We start from the raw sequence: 18368 nt of genomic DNA on the forward strand, positions 1-18368 counted from the left end.
AGCAGACATAGTGCTCAGTCAGTGGGTCACACAAAAAAGGTAAAGTTTTTGAGTTATTAGAAGGAAGAAACAAGTGCCAAACATGCCTGTAAAAGAAGTTGGGGTATTTTGAATGACGAGTGATAAGTGATGAGTAACGAAAATTGAGTGATAAAATGATAAAAAAAAAAAAAACCAAACATGGCTTAAAAGACTCGAAATACTAGTTTTCTAGTGTCAGTAAAATAATGTTAAATGGCAAAAAAAACACTCACACTCTACTATTTCGTTATGCTTTATAACCGCTTCAGCTGCTTTCCAAGTAAACGATGTGGGACTTGAGCCTCGAGGCATTGCACCACAAGCACTAAGGTTATACGAGTGGTTAGCACACTGCTCAAGATTTTTGTGGGCTGGAACTTGGTACTCACAACACTTTTTATTTTATTTTTTTATGCATAAAATTTTAAAATCCACTCACATAATATTTATGTAAAATGAATAAATAAGTACAAGTGTTTTTGTAAAATACAATGTTGATGAGTATGCATAAAACTCTAAATCGAAGTGTTAAAATTTCTCGAGCTGTCATCTTTATGATATTTTCAATTTCTCTTTTGTAAAATGTAAGGACCAAAAATCATGCACAAGCCCAAAAGTCTAAGGGAGATCCAATAATTCAAGGCCCAACACAATGAATTTGTAGAGAGGGAACAAAACAACAAAGGACAGTAACGTCCTGAAGGTTTCACTTAGATAATCAGTAGATATATGGTCCTCGGGCATTTCCCTTGAAGGATCTGTTACATTCACTTCTCTCAATTCCTTCTCTTTTCTCTCCTTCTCAGCAAAACAAAAATCAATCTCCTCCATTCCTAGCCATCTTCATCCCTATTTATACTCCCTGTTTTTGTTATCTCCTCACTTCATCTCTCACCTAACTCAGTTCTTTTGCTGATACTTGTATATTTGCTTATAGAAAGTGGTGGAAAGAAGTTCCTTAGCTGTAACTTATACTGTTCAGGTCACCTCCACATCAATGTAACAGATAAAGCTAGTACTCCCAATTCAATGCGGCCAGAAAGCCTAGTACAGAGCATTCAATGCGGCGTTCACAGCTACCTACCCTCAAACCCGATATTTTCCCTTTCTCTATTATGTATCACCAATCTACCCCTTGTACTTCTCTAGGCAATTCCGCCTTTGCATCCTCGAGTCCTTGGGCTCTTGACTTTCATCTTAACTGCCATCTCTTTTGTTCCTTAAGCTTCACATTTGGTCCTCGGGTTTTCATCCTAGGTCCTCGGGTCCCCACATAAAATACTTATTCAAATCCCCTTTTGAGCCATCATCTTTATGCATATAATCCCATAAATCATTGACAATTGTGTTTTCATTTTCAAACGATATGCATAATTGCTCATAATTGAGTATTCATTAGTCCTTTGCCTATGCCCTTAGAATGCTTGATAACAATACTATTTGTAATAAACTTTGCCATAAATTTAGTATCTTCCTTCTAGTGCATCAATTTTCAAAACCTACTATCAAATCAGAATAACTTTAAAGAAGAAATACAAATTTGCCAAACAAAGTCCCAGAGCCTTTATTTTCTCATACATAAGAAGCTAGATTTAGATTCTCTGCTAGAAAATGGATTGAATTGATTGTAGCCACTTCATTTGAACTAGTCGCAGACTCACGCGATGCTCAAGAATATATAATTATTTTGTAATATGGTATAATGTATAATTTATTTTCTAAAAATTATTGAAAATAATTTGTTCTCCTTAAAAATTGAACTATTTTTAAAAGTATTATCCATTTCTGTTCTATTATTTTGGGTTTTTTTTTTTAAAACTAAATCATGAAATCAATGAAGAATCAAAAACCGAAAACAATGTCTATACATATCTATACTATATATAATAATAGAAGTTTTGAAAAAAAAAAAAAAACTTTCTTTCTTCCCCTAAATTTCCTTAGAAACATCTCTGACCACTTAAGAAACTTTCATTGTCAAAACTAAACCCTGCAAGAACCAAATTCCACATTTAGCATTATCAAAATCAGATAAAAATTAAACCCCCAATCATGTTTTGAGATTTTCTATTCCCTCATGACCAAACTTTTGAGGTAAATTTTATATTGTCTATTGGACTGCAAGATCAAATTATTATGTATTGCACATTATAAGAAAAAGTGTGCTAAACATAATATTTGTCGAAGCCAAACAAAAATTGAGAAAGTCTCACAACAAAAAAGAACCATTGACTTAAAAAATATGAAAGCAGTAATTGGAGTGTAATTATAGCGTATACTCTATTATTGTTTCAAAACTAACAGAGGTAAATACATTAAACTTTTTTTTTTTTTTTACATAGAGTTAAAAAAATTTCAAATGTAAGAAAACTAAAATTTCAAAGACAAACAAATTGAACGGGTAAAACAAAAATATAAAATAAAAATTGTACAACATGAATATAAAGTAAGAAGTTGTTGTAGAGATTTCTAATTCTTGAAAACCCTTCTAATAACCAACAAACCAATCCTAGCCACTCATAGCCCCAAAGTGATCACATTGTCGACAACCCACAAAAATACATATCATCCAAAAACTTTAGAAATCCAATGGAAAAACCAAAGTTGGGGGAAAAAAAAAGAAAAAAAAGAAATAACACATCTCAAAGGGACTTTTCAAATCTGATGTCACTTTGGCAACTTTTGCAGAGGTGGAGGTAGAGAGAGAAATTTGAAATTTATAGTGTTAAAAATAACATACTTAATCATAAAAGTGGCAATTGAAGGGTTTAAACTTCAAAAGAGAGAAACGGTTTTGAAGGGTAAAACGAAGAGTTGAGAATTGGAAGAAGGCAAAATTAATGTGAGTTGGATTTAATGAGTTAAAGAATATGTAAAGTTGTTCATAGTGAGTTGGATTTAATGAGTTGTAAACGGTGTAAAGTTGCACTATTTATTTATATATTAATATTGTTTAAAAAATGAAGGGAAAAAAAAAGTGACATGGTCGATAATGTAACTCAACTAGAGCATAACAACAATAAATACTACGCTTTAACTTTTATATATATATATACACACGGAATTGCTGATTGAAAAGGTACTATAAGCCAGATAGTACTTGCATGTGATCACTTCTCTCATTTGCATAGTTAATATAGCTTTTTTTTCTTTCTTTTTTTTTGATAAGAAGTTAATATAGCTTTAGGTGCATGCTAAGATCAGCTTTTGTCTCCTAAAGTAAGTAAATTTGTTGCATCATGCATGGTAAAGCAAGTGAATCACGCCTACATTAAATGTGCTAGAATTGCTTCATGGTCTTTGCCGAAGTTGTTGATTTCCTTGTTGCACGGCTTCTTGCTTGCTTGCCGACTCTTTGGTATTGCTTTGCTCTATATATATATTGAGTTTGTTATTCAGAAGTGGTGTGGCGGAGCTGAAAAATGTGAGCCAGTGGTGTGGCAAAATGAAGGGGCTTGTTGGGGGGTTGTGCAGAGAAGAGAAAACTTCTCTTTGTATCAGGTGCAACCCCAAACTTTGTATTGAGTCCCAAACCTTTGTATTGAGAGAGAACTTTGAATATGTGTGAGAGAATAATTTAGGTGTATTTGGGTTTGGGCATTATGAGAGTGCCATTACAAATTTTTTATTCTTCACATTTGTTAGTGAAATTTGTTCTGTCACCACCTGTGGATGTAGGCTGAAAGTCAAACCACGAAAATTCTTAATGTTCTTTCCTGTGTGTGTTTGTGTCTATTTTCTTGTCAAGTTTTTTTTGTTTCCATTCCTATCACATATTTGGTGATATCTTTCAAAGGTCCAGAATATTTTCCCGATCAATCTTGTGAGGGAGTGCTATCTAGAGGCACTTCCTATGACAATTTGGTAATAGAGCTTCCGCTATTTACAACATTCTCAGGGTGTAAATGTCATGAATACAGTGGAATGATTTGACATCAAACGCCATGAAAAAGAGTCCAATGCTATGTCAAACACTTAGGAACAGTTTCATCTCTATGCAGCGTCCAAAAGCCAACATGACACTTAGACACTGGTGAAAATATAAGCATGATTTTTGGGTTCTAGGCTTCTAACTTGTCAATACATGGGTAAGAAAGAATATTTGCATACCATAATCTGTTGGACAACCAGAAAAACTTTCATTTTGCCCTAGGAATGAGATGCTTGTCAATTAGAGTGATGTTAATGTTACAAAAGTTTGGTCATTAATCATGAAAAAATTCCCTAACAGTATTGTGTAGGGAAGCATGTTATGTACACTACAAAATCCCATGTTTAAGAGAAGCAGAGATGAATACCATAAATTCATAACTAAAATTCAAGATCTCCTTATTTATTTTGTATTAATAACAATAACAACACAACTGCATTGATAATGGAGGACCATTTTCTTTTCAAATACATTGCTGAATTACCTTAATTCATAAGGCTAATGTGGTTGGTTCACAGCCATCATGTACACATGCTAACACATCCCTGTAGTCCCTTGAAATGGTGAACTGATCATATACCTCTCCATCACTACTCCTTTTGTATTCAAAGAGAAGGGATGAGTGGTTGAATGCAGTGAGTTTTCCAAAACCAAAGTCAGAAACTTTGTAAATACTCCAATCGGTTTGTAGTGGCGAATGTGAATTTAACTGATACCCTCCAGCTCCTACAACTATATTGATCGTTCCATTCACCGTGCCTGAATAGTGAGATTTTTCTGTATTCACACAACGATTCTGGATAACACACATAAGCACTGAGTGAGTTAGAATGATAGTCAAGTGATTAGAACTTCATGTGACAATGACATAAAAAAGGAAGCATAGAAATTAATTTTGTTATCTTTGTGTCACATCATCCACCTATTTCCAACACTTACGCTTTCTTTCTTTTTTACTCTTCTTCTCCTTCTTAATTTTTCACCTTACAGTTACACTTCCTCCAACCTTTCTCCCTCTGTTTTACCTTTTATATCTTCCCACTACTCTCTACCTTCTCTTCCTTCATCACTTCCTCTATCTTTTAATTTGGCTCTTCTTCTCCCTATCTTCTTACTATAAATTTGTTGCTCTCTCCCCCATTCAATCCATATTTTTCCCACACAAAAAATGATCTCTCTCTCTCTGACATCGGCTAGTATTAGTAAGTAGCTCATAACTACCACCCAGAGTTTAGATGCCAACATTTTCAGCACTTTGGCTGCGGTTAAGGAATATATTATTGCAATTCATAGGCTTAGGATATAGTGCACAATTTAAGCATGTGTAACATTATCTTTTTTATTTATTTAATAATTTGATGGTTAAAGGGTAAGAAATCTTCGTTCATGTTATCCATACCTGGTAAATGGGACAGGCTCTCTCATAATTATGAACATGACCATAGAATGCAATGTCCACTTTGTACTTCTGCCAGAGCTTTTGCAAGCTATCCCTTCCCATAGATTCCCCATATGAACCATCCTTCCAATATGCAGAGGAATAACCGAGAACACGATGAGCTGCAAAGATCAACCATGGTTGTTTCTGCCTATCCGCTGATGCAAGACATTTCTCTATAAATTTGTACTGTTCAGAGCCCTCCCTCCAATCATGTTCACTGTCAGCTATACAGAAGTAAAACATGCCATAATCGGTTGAATACCTGGAGAGATTGATATATTACTATTTGTCCCAAAAAGTTAAAACGGCTAAGAAATTGTGAATTTAATCTTTTAACTATTATTCTAACACTCCTCTCCTGAGTGGATTTAGACTCCTCCTAAATAAGTGTTACCCAACACGTGGGCTTTTTTACCTTTTAAAGGAGGAGTATAGATAGAGTTAGAATTTAGGGCACCTATTTTGATAAAATAATAAACCATCACTTGTCCCAGAAACTTATACTATTAGAAAATGGTAAATTTAATCATTTAATTATCATTCTAACAGAGCTTATCAATCAACAACATTTTCAAATAGCAAGCATAGAGTAATCAACTGGAACTAAACTACTTGCACAATGTTTGGCACACTTCGAAAATTCCTGTTGACATTAACCCCATTTTTCTTTTGCATAGTTAAGTGCAGCTAATTTCAGCTTGTAAAATTATGAGCCAATTTAAGTTCAACACTCAGCTCAAGTACTCAACCCTTGAGTACCAACTCTTACTGTTTTATCTTTCAGATCTCTTACTTAGAGAAACCTAATATTACATGCCAAAATTGACTTACAGAAGAGTTGGCATTACTTACCAAAACTTAGCTCTATTCTCAGCAGGAACATAAAACATGGTCTCAGCAAGCACACCACATTCACCACCTGAATCATTGGTTTCAAAGAAGGAGCTTGTCCCTGGTACATCACGTTCATGATTGCCACTGCAAGAGTTCTACACATCCATAAGATAGCACAAAATTATGCTTAAAACATAATAGATTGGAAGGAGCAAGAACATTGCAAGCATGCAAACCTTGCAATCATATATGGTACAGTTGATGCAATGGGCTCAACCTGTGATGTGAACTGGTCCCACTGCGAGATATATCCATTTGCATGTGATATCTCCAATGTGAAAAACTATGTCAATGTTGTCCAAGTCTTTGATGAGTTGATCTGTGGTATTAAGTGACCCTGGCTGAAGATTTGTGTACTCATTTGAATCATCCCGTTCAGCCTAAAACATGTGGGACCAAATATAAATTTCTATTTTTACTAATGTTAAAAGAGTGCAATATGAACCTAACAGGATATATGGAGCAATTCAATATCATGTAACCACACATTTAGTGATGTAAACTGCCTTTTATTGTGCGTTCAACATACTCTGGTTGATACCTAATAGCGAATACAAGAGGGAATACACTTTCCAAGATCTATTGACTCCGAAGGAAAAGGAACCACTAGTAAGAAGAGATTTAGAGAAGCCACTATAGTACATTTTTTCCATTCATGTTTTCTGATCACCTCCCCAGACCACGCTAAGTGGGACTTTTGTGCACCAAGTATGACCTTTATGTTTTCTGATTATATTGGGCAAGAAATTTTTACGGTAAAATTTATTAATTATAGATTATAAACTCATCAAATACTGGTTGTTATATTTAGTTTCACTCATGAATTGAGTATTGAAGAATTTACAGTGCATAGTTTGCAACATGTCGCTCCATGCATGTTGTTTACCATTGATATAGCATTAGATTAAAAATCTGAGGAAAGGGCAGATGAATTTATAAACTTCTACTACCACTATCAAGAGAATTGCTTTAATATTGTTTTGATAACCAGAAATCATATTTATTACCTTTCCCATGTCACCAAATATTACAACACGCTGTAATGAGTCCTGCCCTGGATTGGGTGATGACTTAAAATAATAAGACTTGCTCCAGATATAGGAACCATTAAATAACCTATGACCAAGCTTGTATGTGTATCTGAATAAACAATCATCATCAGAAATGTTTAAAACAATGATCTAAGCACTTATATGATATAAAGTTTGTTAGTTTAGTGCTTACAATGAGTTTGGCCACAAATCTTTTAAGAAACTTGTATGAATGTAACCAGGATCACGCCAACCAAATGTTCTAGCTGGTGGACCTGAAGAATGAAGAGTCCACTTCATTAGTACCATGCTTTATAATTCGCATATTCTTGGGTGAATAGTTTTCCTGCTCAGGTCCACAGTGAGTTGCAGAAGCTTCAACTAATTTTTTAATAGTTTTCAAGTTCTTTTTTTAAGAGTTTGATACTTTATATTGAGTTTCTTTCTTTGTTTTCTTGAATGTTTCATTCAGTCAACATGTCAAAATAAGAATACTGAACAAGTAATAGAATTAAATAATGCCAAGGCATACTGAACTCATTCACTAAATCACCAAAATGCCCATTAGATGAAAGAGCATTAGTAACAGTTTTGCAATTATTTAAAGATGAAATAGGAGCACAATTGTGACATAAGAAAAAAAAAAAACACATAGCATGGCAGGATTTTCAACATGACGCCTTACAATAGATTGCTAGTTGAAGAGGTTTGTCATTTGATAACAAAAAATCAGGCAAGGTGAAGAAGCAAAGCTTTTCTTAAGAACAATGGGTTACATTGATGATTAAAATCAACATAGTAACTTAATAAGAAGAGGACATAGATCATACCACACATGGCATTACGATGAAAAGTCAACGTTCCAGCTGGTGATTGAGTTTGAGATTCTCCCTTAAAACCCCACTCAACAAAAGGCACAACATCAATAATGTTATAGCCGCTTGTCCAGGTTACTGCCATCTGCATAATAGCATAACAGTATTTTAGAAAGATGTGAGTGCATATATACATACATCTGGTAAAACAAATTATTGAAAACATTGTTCCTTTATGTTAAAGTATTTTGACTTCTTGCAGATTAAAAGGAAAAAGAATTTTATAATATCAGTATGACCACTTTATTTTGACTCCTCAAAAGGACTTTCTTCCAAAAAGTAATGCTTGGGTGTTAAGTGCTAACACCATTAGATTATTGTTTCAAAAAGTTAGCTAGGCTTTGAGGATAAATATCCAGATGTCCATGAAAAGAAAAAACATAATGAACTTACTTCATTCCAAGACTTCCCTTGAGAGAGGCGAGGATAAACTGGTGCCTTTGGATTTGCAAAAGTTACGGTATTTGAAACTGACAATAGTTTTGGCTGCAATACAGGAATGCGAACTTAGTCTACACTTGAAGTGTCCTCAGCTTTTCTGAATGATTTAGGTTGAGAATTAAAAGAAGTAAAGTAATTGCATGAAGACAATACCAGCATCTATGTGAGAACTAATATATTTTAAATATACAAAGCTTTGAACTATAAGAATAAAATTGAGTACAACTCAATGAAAAAAAGAAAAAGAAAAAGAAAGACAGTGACTTACATTTGACAAACCACCTGAGAATAATGCAATTGAGAAATCTGCCCTCTGATTAATCAGTCAAAATTTTAAAGATGCTTTCCCTGTCCTCGTATACTCAGCATTGGAATAATTGGCAAACTTATACTGAAAATGAAAAACAATCATGCTGAAATTAGTTAGATAGATGGTTTAAATTCAAGTGATTCATAATTAACTTGAATTCAACATTGGATTGATTGCAATGATGCATAATTGCATACCTTTATTGGAGCTGAGCATATATGTGGAGCCTCTTGTTTTGGGAAAACAACAGGTGGACAGGTAGATGAGCTGCCATTATAGGATGACTTCTTTAGCACATAGGCTCTAAAATATAGATTAAAAAAAATCCTACAACATGCAGCTATCAACAATGATGTGTATGACAATGATTTATATAATCATTCAGAAATTATGTTAATTGATGCACTAATAAGAATTACAACTTTTGTTGAGTTTAGTAGTATTTTTGTAAATTTTATTCTTAGATGCAGTCAAACCATGTAAAACAAACCAGAAAGGAAATTCAAAATAACCGCCAATGCAATTATTACTTGAACTTTGCAGGCGAAAAAACTGCAACCCAATCATCTTCTGAGGGGTCAGGGCATTCAATTTCCACCGTTATCCATTCAAAATCTTCCCCCTGCATATAAACCCATCAAACATTACTAATTCCCTATAACATCAACTATTTAGAACATAGTGATTTAGCTTTGGGGAAACATATGATCCAGCTACTTATAAAAAACTGGCAAGAGTCTCTTGCACTTTAAACAGTTTGGTACCTGCTTATAAGCTATATCTCAACTGAATATATAATTATAGAGATAAGAGACACTTGACTAATAGCTAATAGGCATGAATCAGATGAAACTGATCAGGTTCACGTCCAATTACACATCTTTGAGTTTTACTTCTACACAACCCCAAAACAAAATGATATACATGAAAGTGTTTATATTGAATAAATGTAGTCTATCATATAAATCTAGCTTTGTATTATGACAGAACATAATATATAGATTTACTAACGGAGCCATTGTCAGGCGGAAAGTTTGAAATTACAGAGAGATGTATAGCCACCATACATTCATGCAGAAAAAGATGAATTACCAACATAGTAACATGAGATAGTACCCCGTTAAACCATTAAGCAATTCAATTAATACACAATTTCATTTTTCTAGAATTTTTTTTATTTTTATTTATGAACCATTCTTTTTAACAGGGGCAAAATGCACTATAGGTCCCCAAGCCCATGAGCTATTTGAGTCCCTTAGATGATGTGACCAAACTAAAAATTGACATGTTTTACTATGTTGTTATACACATTAGGGACTAAAGCGATACTTTCAGTTTCCTGAGTAAAAAAAGTTTAAGTTATTAAGGACTAAAAAGAAATCTCTTAAACTTCAGTGACCAAAAAGTTTAAAGTTTGAAGGAATAGTCTTTGACCCTTGAAGTTGATTCTTGAATCGAGACTGAGAGATGATAAGCTTAAAAGGTGCTCTTTAGTTAAGTCGGTGCTAAAAAAATTCTTGGTTCTCAATCTTTTCCTAAACAACCAAACATTTGGAATTTAAAGAATCAATCCAACTGACTCAAAAGAACTCAAAACACTCTTTACCACAAGCCAACTCAAAAAACAACATAAGAGAAAGAACGTGAACAAAAATACAATTTGTGTTACCTTGGTGCCAAGAAGGACTGGTTTAGCTCTGATAGAAGCATTAACGTGAAGAGCAGAGAGGGCCCTGTGGATGGCAATCTTGGACAGTGGCTGCGCATCATGTATACAATCACCATGCACTAAAACACAATGCACTAGTAATAGCAATATCAAGGAAACTTTCAGGCACAGAAAGCTCTCCATAGTTTATGTGACCAAGCAGTACTCCAAACCTCAGAATTTAACAATAAGTATCAGCCAGCATATTAATCATTAGTTTGGTATATTCTATCAAGTGCCTTTATTTTTTATATGTAATAGGCCATGTAGTCTCTCTCCCTCTCTTAAATAATCAAAAAGTAAATTAAAGGAAAAGTTTCAGTTAATGGGTGCCTTTCGATACCACTTTTATAAGAAATATAAAAAAGCTATCAAAAAAATCAGTTATTTTTATCAATACCCTTAAGGCGTCTGTTAACTTTTCTCTTAAATGAACTAGTAGATTGAAATTTCGGGGTGGCTTCCATTTATAGATGAGACAAGCTGATATTGTGTCTTTCAGGGACAAAAAGCTGTCCACAGTTTGTGTGACCAAGCAATCCAAACCTCAAAATTTGACAATGAAGAAGGCGTTTGGATCACGTTCACGTTTGGACATTTGGCGTTTCAGCCTTTCTTTTTCTTTTTTTTAACCAACGCCTATTGCACTATTCCATAAACAGTGCAAATATGCAAATGAACAGTATTTTGGTATGAACAGTAATTCGGAAATTATTTTTTATTATTTTCAGTCTTTAATTTTCAGCAAAATAAGTAGTATTCAAATGCAAGTCTCAGCCCTCATTTTCTACTGTTGGTATATTCTAGCAAATACCTTAATGCAATAGGCCATGTAATCTCTCTCTTCCTCTATTAAAAGAATCAATAAGTAAATTCAACGAATTGGTATGTTGAAATTTCTGGGTGGTTTCGAACTTTGGATGAGATAATGATAACTGATGTTGTGTCTTTATTTTATTGTCTTTCATGCAAATGACAGAAAGAACAAAACAGATATTAGTGTATCTTGATTGTGACTTTAGATTTTGTCCTAGTACCTAAATATTTTTGAGCTTGACTTTTACACAACATGATCACCAATTATTTGTACTTGGATAGTTGAAGCAACCATGGATTTGACATTCAAGGGCGTTTTTGGTAAATCGAGTTTTGAATTTAAGGGGCAGAGAAGGGAAAAAAATTAAAACTTGGACCATTTGACACCGCACCACTCTTTCGTTTTGCCAAACGCTTAAGCTGCTTTCCAAGTAAACGACGTGGGACTCGACCTCGAGGCATTGCACCACATGCGCAAAGGTTATTCGAGTGGTTTGCACACAAACTTGTTTTTATGTTTTTTTTTTTTTTCCATAAATTTTTAAAATTCATTCACATAACATTTATGTAAAATGAATAAATAAATACAAATGTCTTAGTAAAATACAATGTTGATGAGTATGCATAAAACTCTTTATCGAAGTATTAAATTTCTTGAGCTGTCATCTTTATGATATTGTCCATTTCTCTTATGTAAAAAAACTCATTAAAATCCCCTCATTACTTTTTCTAAGCCCAAAATAAAATAAAAAACAAAAACAAAAACCAAAAAAGACAATAATTTGAGGTAAAATAGAATGTTGATGAACATGCATAAAACTCTAAATGGAAGTGTTGAATTTCTTGAGCTGTCGTCTAATCTTTATGATTTTGTCCATCTCTCGTATGTAAAAGACCTATTCAAATCCCCTCATTAGTTGCTCTAAGCCCAAAATTAAAGCAAAAACAAAGACAATAATTGTGGAATGAGACCTGATGCATCGGTGCATAACGTTTGGTTCTTCAAACGAATCAACTCAAGATATTAAACCTTGGGCACCTCATTAAATTGATGGTATGCCTTCATATTACTTGTGGAATGGGATCAATTTGGCAGTCGAAAGGATTGCTTTGTCATTTGATTGTTCATCATCTCATGTTACAACTTATCTCTAGGCTGTAAATAAATATTCCTAGTTACCTTGGCAGACAAACACAGCCTAATATTAGAATCAAATTAATCCATACTAGGACCCTAAAGCAAATGTGAAACCAAAACTAGTGCATTAAAATTAATACAACTTGGAGCTTGGAAGCATGCTGGCTAAGAAACAATATATACTCATCCTAGAATTACATGGAAAATTTTGCCAACAACTTGTCCTGCTTGTATCCATCAATGGAAGTAATGCACCAAACTTGAAGTGAATTTCTTAAGGCATTTTTGTACAAATTACAAGCAATTATTATCCCCCCAATCGCATATGAAATGGAAAAGGGTATACCTAGAAGCAGGACAGAACTTCCCTAAATCTTTTGAGGTGCATTGGAGAGAGAGAACATCTTTTGGTACACAGGAATCAGCACGGCACTTCTGAGTTTGCATAGGCAGAGATTTGCAGTTTCAAGATTCTTCATTATTTTCCATCTTGTTGCTTTGAGAAAATTGGGGAAAGCAGCTTCTCCAACTCCACCAAACTGAAATCCAATTAACGTAATTAGTATGCACGCTGCATCTAGCAATATGCACAATAAGAAACTCGGCTACATAAGATGCAATTTAATAAGAAAAACTTCATAAGCAACGTACATCTCATATTTGAGATAGGCCTCCTTTCTTTTCGTCAAGAATGCATCACCATCTTTAGGTAGATTAATTATAGCATTGCCTGCAAAATAGAGAGAAAGAAAATGAAAATGTAAGAGAGGGGGGTGCATTGGAAATTATTAAGTTAGGTAACGTATATTGTACACTAGAACAATAGTAAATTTGTAAACATACTTAGGAAAAAATGGCAACAAGAATTTAAATATGTAATTCTACATCCATTAAGTTTGGGAATGTTTGTCACAACAAAATGTAGATGATCTGATTAGTATGTAATGATTGGAGCAAACTTTGGTTGGTTAATCCAATCAATTAATTGATGGTTGTGTACAACGGTCCTAATTATTATCCTGCATGTACTCTAACAGCAAAATTGAATGAAAGTATGATAGGAAAAGATAAAAACTCCTTTAAACATGCTCTTTTTGAGTATAACATCCAACTGCAATGTAAAGCACCGTTAAAGGTGCCAAGGTATCTTGAAAAGAGGTGAAAACACACACACACACACACACACACAAGTTGTTGCCATAAACAGGATTCGTGGAGGCACGTTTGACATCCCACGATAACATAATTACTGCATTGTATTTACACAACATTTATAATGAGTGAATTCATGCTTCTTCCAGAATTGAGCTTAAAAATTTTCCTTTTATAAGGGTCACCTCGAAGAACTCTTAGATATCATTTCAAAACTTTCTGCTACTTTATCCCCCTCCCTTTTCTTTTTGCAGAGGATAGACTTGAAAGCAAGCAGTCATTCCATTTCTATTAGACATCCAACCATATTTTAAAACAGTAGGAAAAGCACCATAAATGAGACATACTTTGAAGCTCTTCTGGTTGTTTCATGATCACGGTTCTGCGAACCTTTAGAGAAGTTTCTTTGTTTTGCTGCTGCTGCAAACCCTGTTCAAGCAAACCAGTGGCATTAACTAATTGTGGTTCAGTAATAGATGCACAACAGTCAAGCAAAATATTAACTATAAGTAAACAGTAGCAGAAATCAATCTTCTAAGTTCGAATTTTTAGAAGTGGCCCATATATCCCAATTTATTAGCATAATAACTCTTTGAGACTACAAACATAGAGTCCGTTTGGATAGAACTTATTGCTGAAAACTGAAAACTGAAAGCTGAAAATACTGTACAAAAATAATTTTTTAATGTGTAAAAATTACTGTTCACCCCAAAAAGTACTGTTCATTGGCCTAAAATCACTGTTCATGGCCAATGAACAGTGACACATGCGCGTGGAAAAAAAAAAAAAAAAAAAAAAACTGGCCAGACGTGGACGCAGCCCTCCTATCCAAACGCATTCATAGTAAGGAGAAAAAGTATAGGGCAAAACTCAGCCTTATAAGCATGAGAAGTAGGATGCATCTATCTAATAAACATTGGCATGTCAAACTCTAAATAACATAAGAACATTCCATAACTTTCAAGTGCCAGATAGGACACTAACAATTCCCAGGATAATAAAAGTTAATAGGATAAAGTGTTTTATACCATTTTCCTTTCCTTCCTCTTCAATATCTTTATATGGCACTTTTTGATGTAGTGCATCAAATGATATCGAGTATGCCTAGAGCACAACTGTTCTTGGATGTCTGGATTCGCGCTAAGCCAATCAGAAATTTCTTTTGACTTCACCACCTCCTCTTGATCCAAAGATTCTAACCAAGAATAAACTGGTCTCCATTGATCGGTACGCTGAAATCGATATGGCGGATTTTCAAGATCAAACTGACTAACTTCTTTTTCCTGCCATAAGAAGGTTGGCAAGCAACATTGTTATAATAATAATAAAACAAATCTCCCCTTCTAATTGTATGCATTACTAATATGAAAACATTTTTTTTATGACAACGAGGCAAAGCAAAAAGGGAAAGTAGAAACCCTTTAAAAAAAAAACATTGTTTCCCAAAAAGTAAGAGATTAAGAAAAAAAAGATAACACATACAAAATCCTAAACATAAAAGGGAGAAGAACAAGGACCTTCAAATGAATCACATACAAGCCTCAGCACCAACTACTACATGCAATACTTATTAATGACTAACCATATTTGTTTCCTTACAAATATATAACTTTTATCAAATCACAGAATTTGCAAAGCTAAAAACTAAGGACAAAACTCAGGTAAGTGACATTTGAGTAGGTTTTGAATCCACAACATTACCATTCACCCTTTCTTATGGGGGAGTAGGTGACATTTGAGCTAGAGCTCATTGTTCCCAACCTCCACCCACATCACTCTTACTCTTACCAATTCCTATGTTGTACCTATTTTATCATAAAGCCTACTAATGTTATTAACTTAGGACAAAACTTGGGTACAGTTCCTTAAATACTATACTTTACATTCTCTGCTTAAATTCAACCACGTAGCGACACTAACAAAATACATCACAAACGATAATTAAATTCAACCATGTGCCTTATTGGTCGATTGGCCAATGCAACCATGTAGTTACATTCAACTGGACAACCTAAGTTACAACACCTAAAAAATTGTTCCTAAGTTTTACCCATTAACAAATTACAGCTCAAATGTCCCCATTAGGTGACATTTGAGCTAGAGCTTATTGGTCCCAACCTCCACCCACATCACTCTTACTCTTACCAATTCCTATGTTGTACTTATTTTATCATAAAGCCTACTAATGTTATTAACTTAGGACAAAACTCGGGTACAGTTCCTTAAAATACTATCCTTTACATTCTCCACTTAAATACAACCACGTAGCTACACTAACAAAATACATCACAAACAATAATTAAATTCAACCATGTGCCTTATTGGTCGATTGGCCAATGCAACCACATAGTTACATTCAATTGGACAACTTAAGATACAACACCTAAGAAATTATACCTAAGTTTTACCCATTAAAAAATTGCACCTCAAAACCCCCGGAATGTCCGTGTGTCCCCATTATGTTGGGAGAAAAAAAAAATCATTGAAAAAGAATTCCTTTAATTTTAGATTTTTTTTTTTAAGATTTAATAGTTGTAATTTATTTTGAAAACTTATAAATAAACATAAAAATATACCTATAAACAAATACAACATACCTAAAAAATACTTTTTCTTTTTTTTTGAGAATCCTAAAAATACATATTGTTAAGTAATTGTGATATCCCCACTGTTTTATGTCCTAATTTTTCAAGAATTAACTTGTTCACCGTGTCTTGTGTCCGTGTTCAGTGTCCACATTTTCCTTCCTAGTTCATACATAGGCCTTAAATTGTTAATACAAACATATTGCACTTTGCAAATACTTCTAGTGATGATGCCAATTACACAAAATTATTGCAAATATTGTGCTTCAATCAAACTCTTAAGGATTCAAGAATGTAAAAAAGAAAAACAGACAGTAAATTTAACCAAATTCAAATTCTTCAAAAAATTGGGAGAGTACTTTATTGTACCTGAGTGGGGAGTCTCATTTTCTGAATGGAAATGAGTCTCTGACAGACATCAGAGCGAGGCATCGATCTGATTCCTTCGGGGAGAGAGTGGTGATTGGAGTCGATCCAAGCTTCGACCTCGTCCATGGACACAGCTTTGGCCTCGGGAAACGAGAGGAGCCAAGCGCGAGCCATGGTTTCCCATTCCTGAGTTTGCTGCTGCTCGCTCTGCTGCTCGCTAGGGTTTTGATCGGAGGAGGAGGAGTGCGGTGGTGGTTCGACGACGCCTCCGTGATCTTCTTCTAGGGTTTGTTCGCTTGAGTTCGACATTATCGTTGGGTTGTTGTTGTTGTTGTTGTTGTGCCGCGAAAAAAAGAACAAGAAGAAAGATCGTTTTGTTAGTGAAAAGCTCGTAGTTAGTGAAAGCAAAATTTTGTTTTTACTTTTTATTGATACCTACTGCGTCGAAAGTTTCGCATTAGTAACTGAAAATCTCGCTGTTAAAGTAACCACATTAGCTCGTTTAAATTTTTTGTCTATTTTACACACAAAAATAAAATAAAATTTACTTTTTCTATTTTACACCTTCATTTTTACAAAACATCAACATCAGTTTATCTATTCTACACATTTATTCAATAAAATATTCCTTCTTTTTACATTTTTTATTATTTCTTTCCCTCCCTGCATCTTCTCCGGCGAGCCACTTTCACTCCCTCATTGAGTCTTCTCCGGCGAGCCACTTTTACTCCCTCACTGCGTCTTCAACAAACCCATTCATTGAACAAAATCGGCGGCAAGATCCTTCAACAAAATCCTTCAACAAACCCACCGATCCGTCGAGCCAAACCCACCGATCCGTCGAACCTCACCACACCCAAACTCATTCATCACCCACTGATCAGCCACCCTTCAACAAAATCCTTCAACAAACCCACTGATTCATCGACCCAAACCCACCGATCCGTCAAGCCTCACCCACACCCAAAAAAAAAAAAAAAAAAAAAAAAAAAAAAAAAAACCAACGAATCGAAGCAAGATCGATGCCTCGCAGCACCACCACCTCCTCGCGATGGCCGTCCGGCGACTCTGCTTGCTCGACCTTGTTCTTATCGGCGGCTAGAGGAAAAAAATGGATGAGATGAGAGAAAGAGAGAGTTGTGCTGTGTCTGAGAGAGAGAGAGAGAGAGAGAGAGAGAGAGAGAGAGAGAAAGGGAGGTGAGAGTCAGTAGGGAGGAGAGAGAAAAAATTATTAAAAAATCAAATACACCTACTACAATACCCGTGTAAATTTACACGGTACTGTAGCCAAGTGTATTTTATAGATGAGTTTAGTGGCACTGATGTAGAGACTTTTTGCTCAAAATGTGTAAAATTAATGACTTTTTCTCATTTTGCACATTTATACACACTTATCCATCCATTGATGTGGATGCTTACAGAATGTATTCTTAACAATCGTTCAAAATAAGTTTTTTTTTTTTTTTTAAATTGTGCCTCGTGGTTTTAAAAATTGGATTGGACCGGATCGGCAAGTTCAAATGGTTTAACGAGAACTGGACCTTAATCTGGTCTAGTTATCATAAAAAAAATGAAATTGAAGAAAAAGCAAGAAAAACTAGATAATCGCATGTTCAACCGGGAATCGATGCGGTTAAACCTGTTCTTGTAATTGAA

At 34.5% G+C, this 18368-nt stretch overlaps 1 protein-coding gene and 1 pseudogene across 1 annotated transcript; both read right to left on the bottom strand.

Moving 5' to 3' along the window:
- Positions 1–4351: 4351 nt before the first annotated feature.
- LOC142631806 (putative inactive purple acid phosphatase 27) lies at positions 4352–10810 on the bottom strand (annotated as a pseudogene).
- A 1746-nt stretch (positions 10811–12556) lies between these two features.
- On the bottom strand, positions 12557–17139 carry LOC142631342 (uncharacterized). Its single transcript, XM_075805486.1, has 5 exons — positions 16713–17139; positions 14787–15041; positions 14106–14187; positions 13258–13336; positions 12557–13145 (listed from the first exon to the last, which is right to left on the bottom strand). The coding sequence occupies exons 1-5, from the start codon at positions 17019–17021 to the stop codon at positions 13085–13087; spliced, it is 786 nt and encodes a 261-aa protein (XP_075661601.1). The 5' UTR covers positions 17022–17139; the 3' UTR covers positions 12557–13084.
- Between the last annotated feature and the right edge of the window lie 1229 nt (positions 17140–18368).

The sequence above is a fragment of the Castanea sativa genome, chromosome 4 (genome assembly GCF_040712315.1).
Source record: "Castanea sativa cultivar Marrone di Chiusa Pesio chromosome 4, ASM4071231v1".
In the NCBI taxonomy this organism is placed as follows: domain Eukaryota; kingdom Viridiplantae; phylum Streptophyta; class Magnoliopsida; order Fagales; family Fagaceae; genus Castanea; species Castanea sativa.

Coding starts and splice junctions, on each gene's coding strand:
- LOC142631342 (XM_075805486.1), bottom strand. CDS start 17,021: ATGTCGAACTCAAGCGAACAAACCCTAGAAGAAGATCACGGAGGCGTC. Junction 15,042..16,712: donor AAATGAGACTCCCCACTCAG/GTACAATAAAGT, acceptor TTCTTATGGCAG/GAAAAAGAAGTTAGTCAGTT. Junction 13,337..14,105: donor ACAACCAGAAGAGCTTCAAA/GTATGTCTCATT, acceptor TCTATTTTGCAG/GCAATGCTATAATTAATCTA.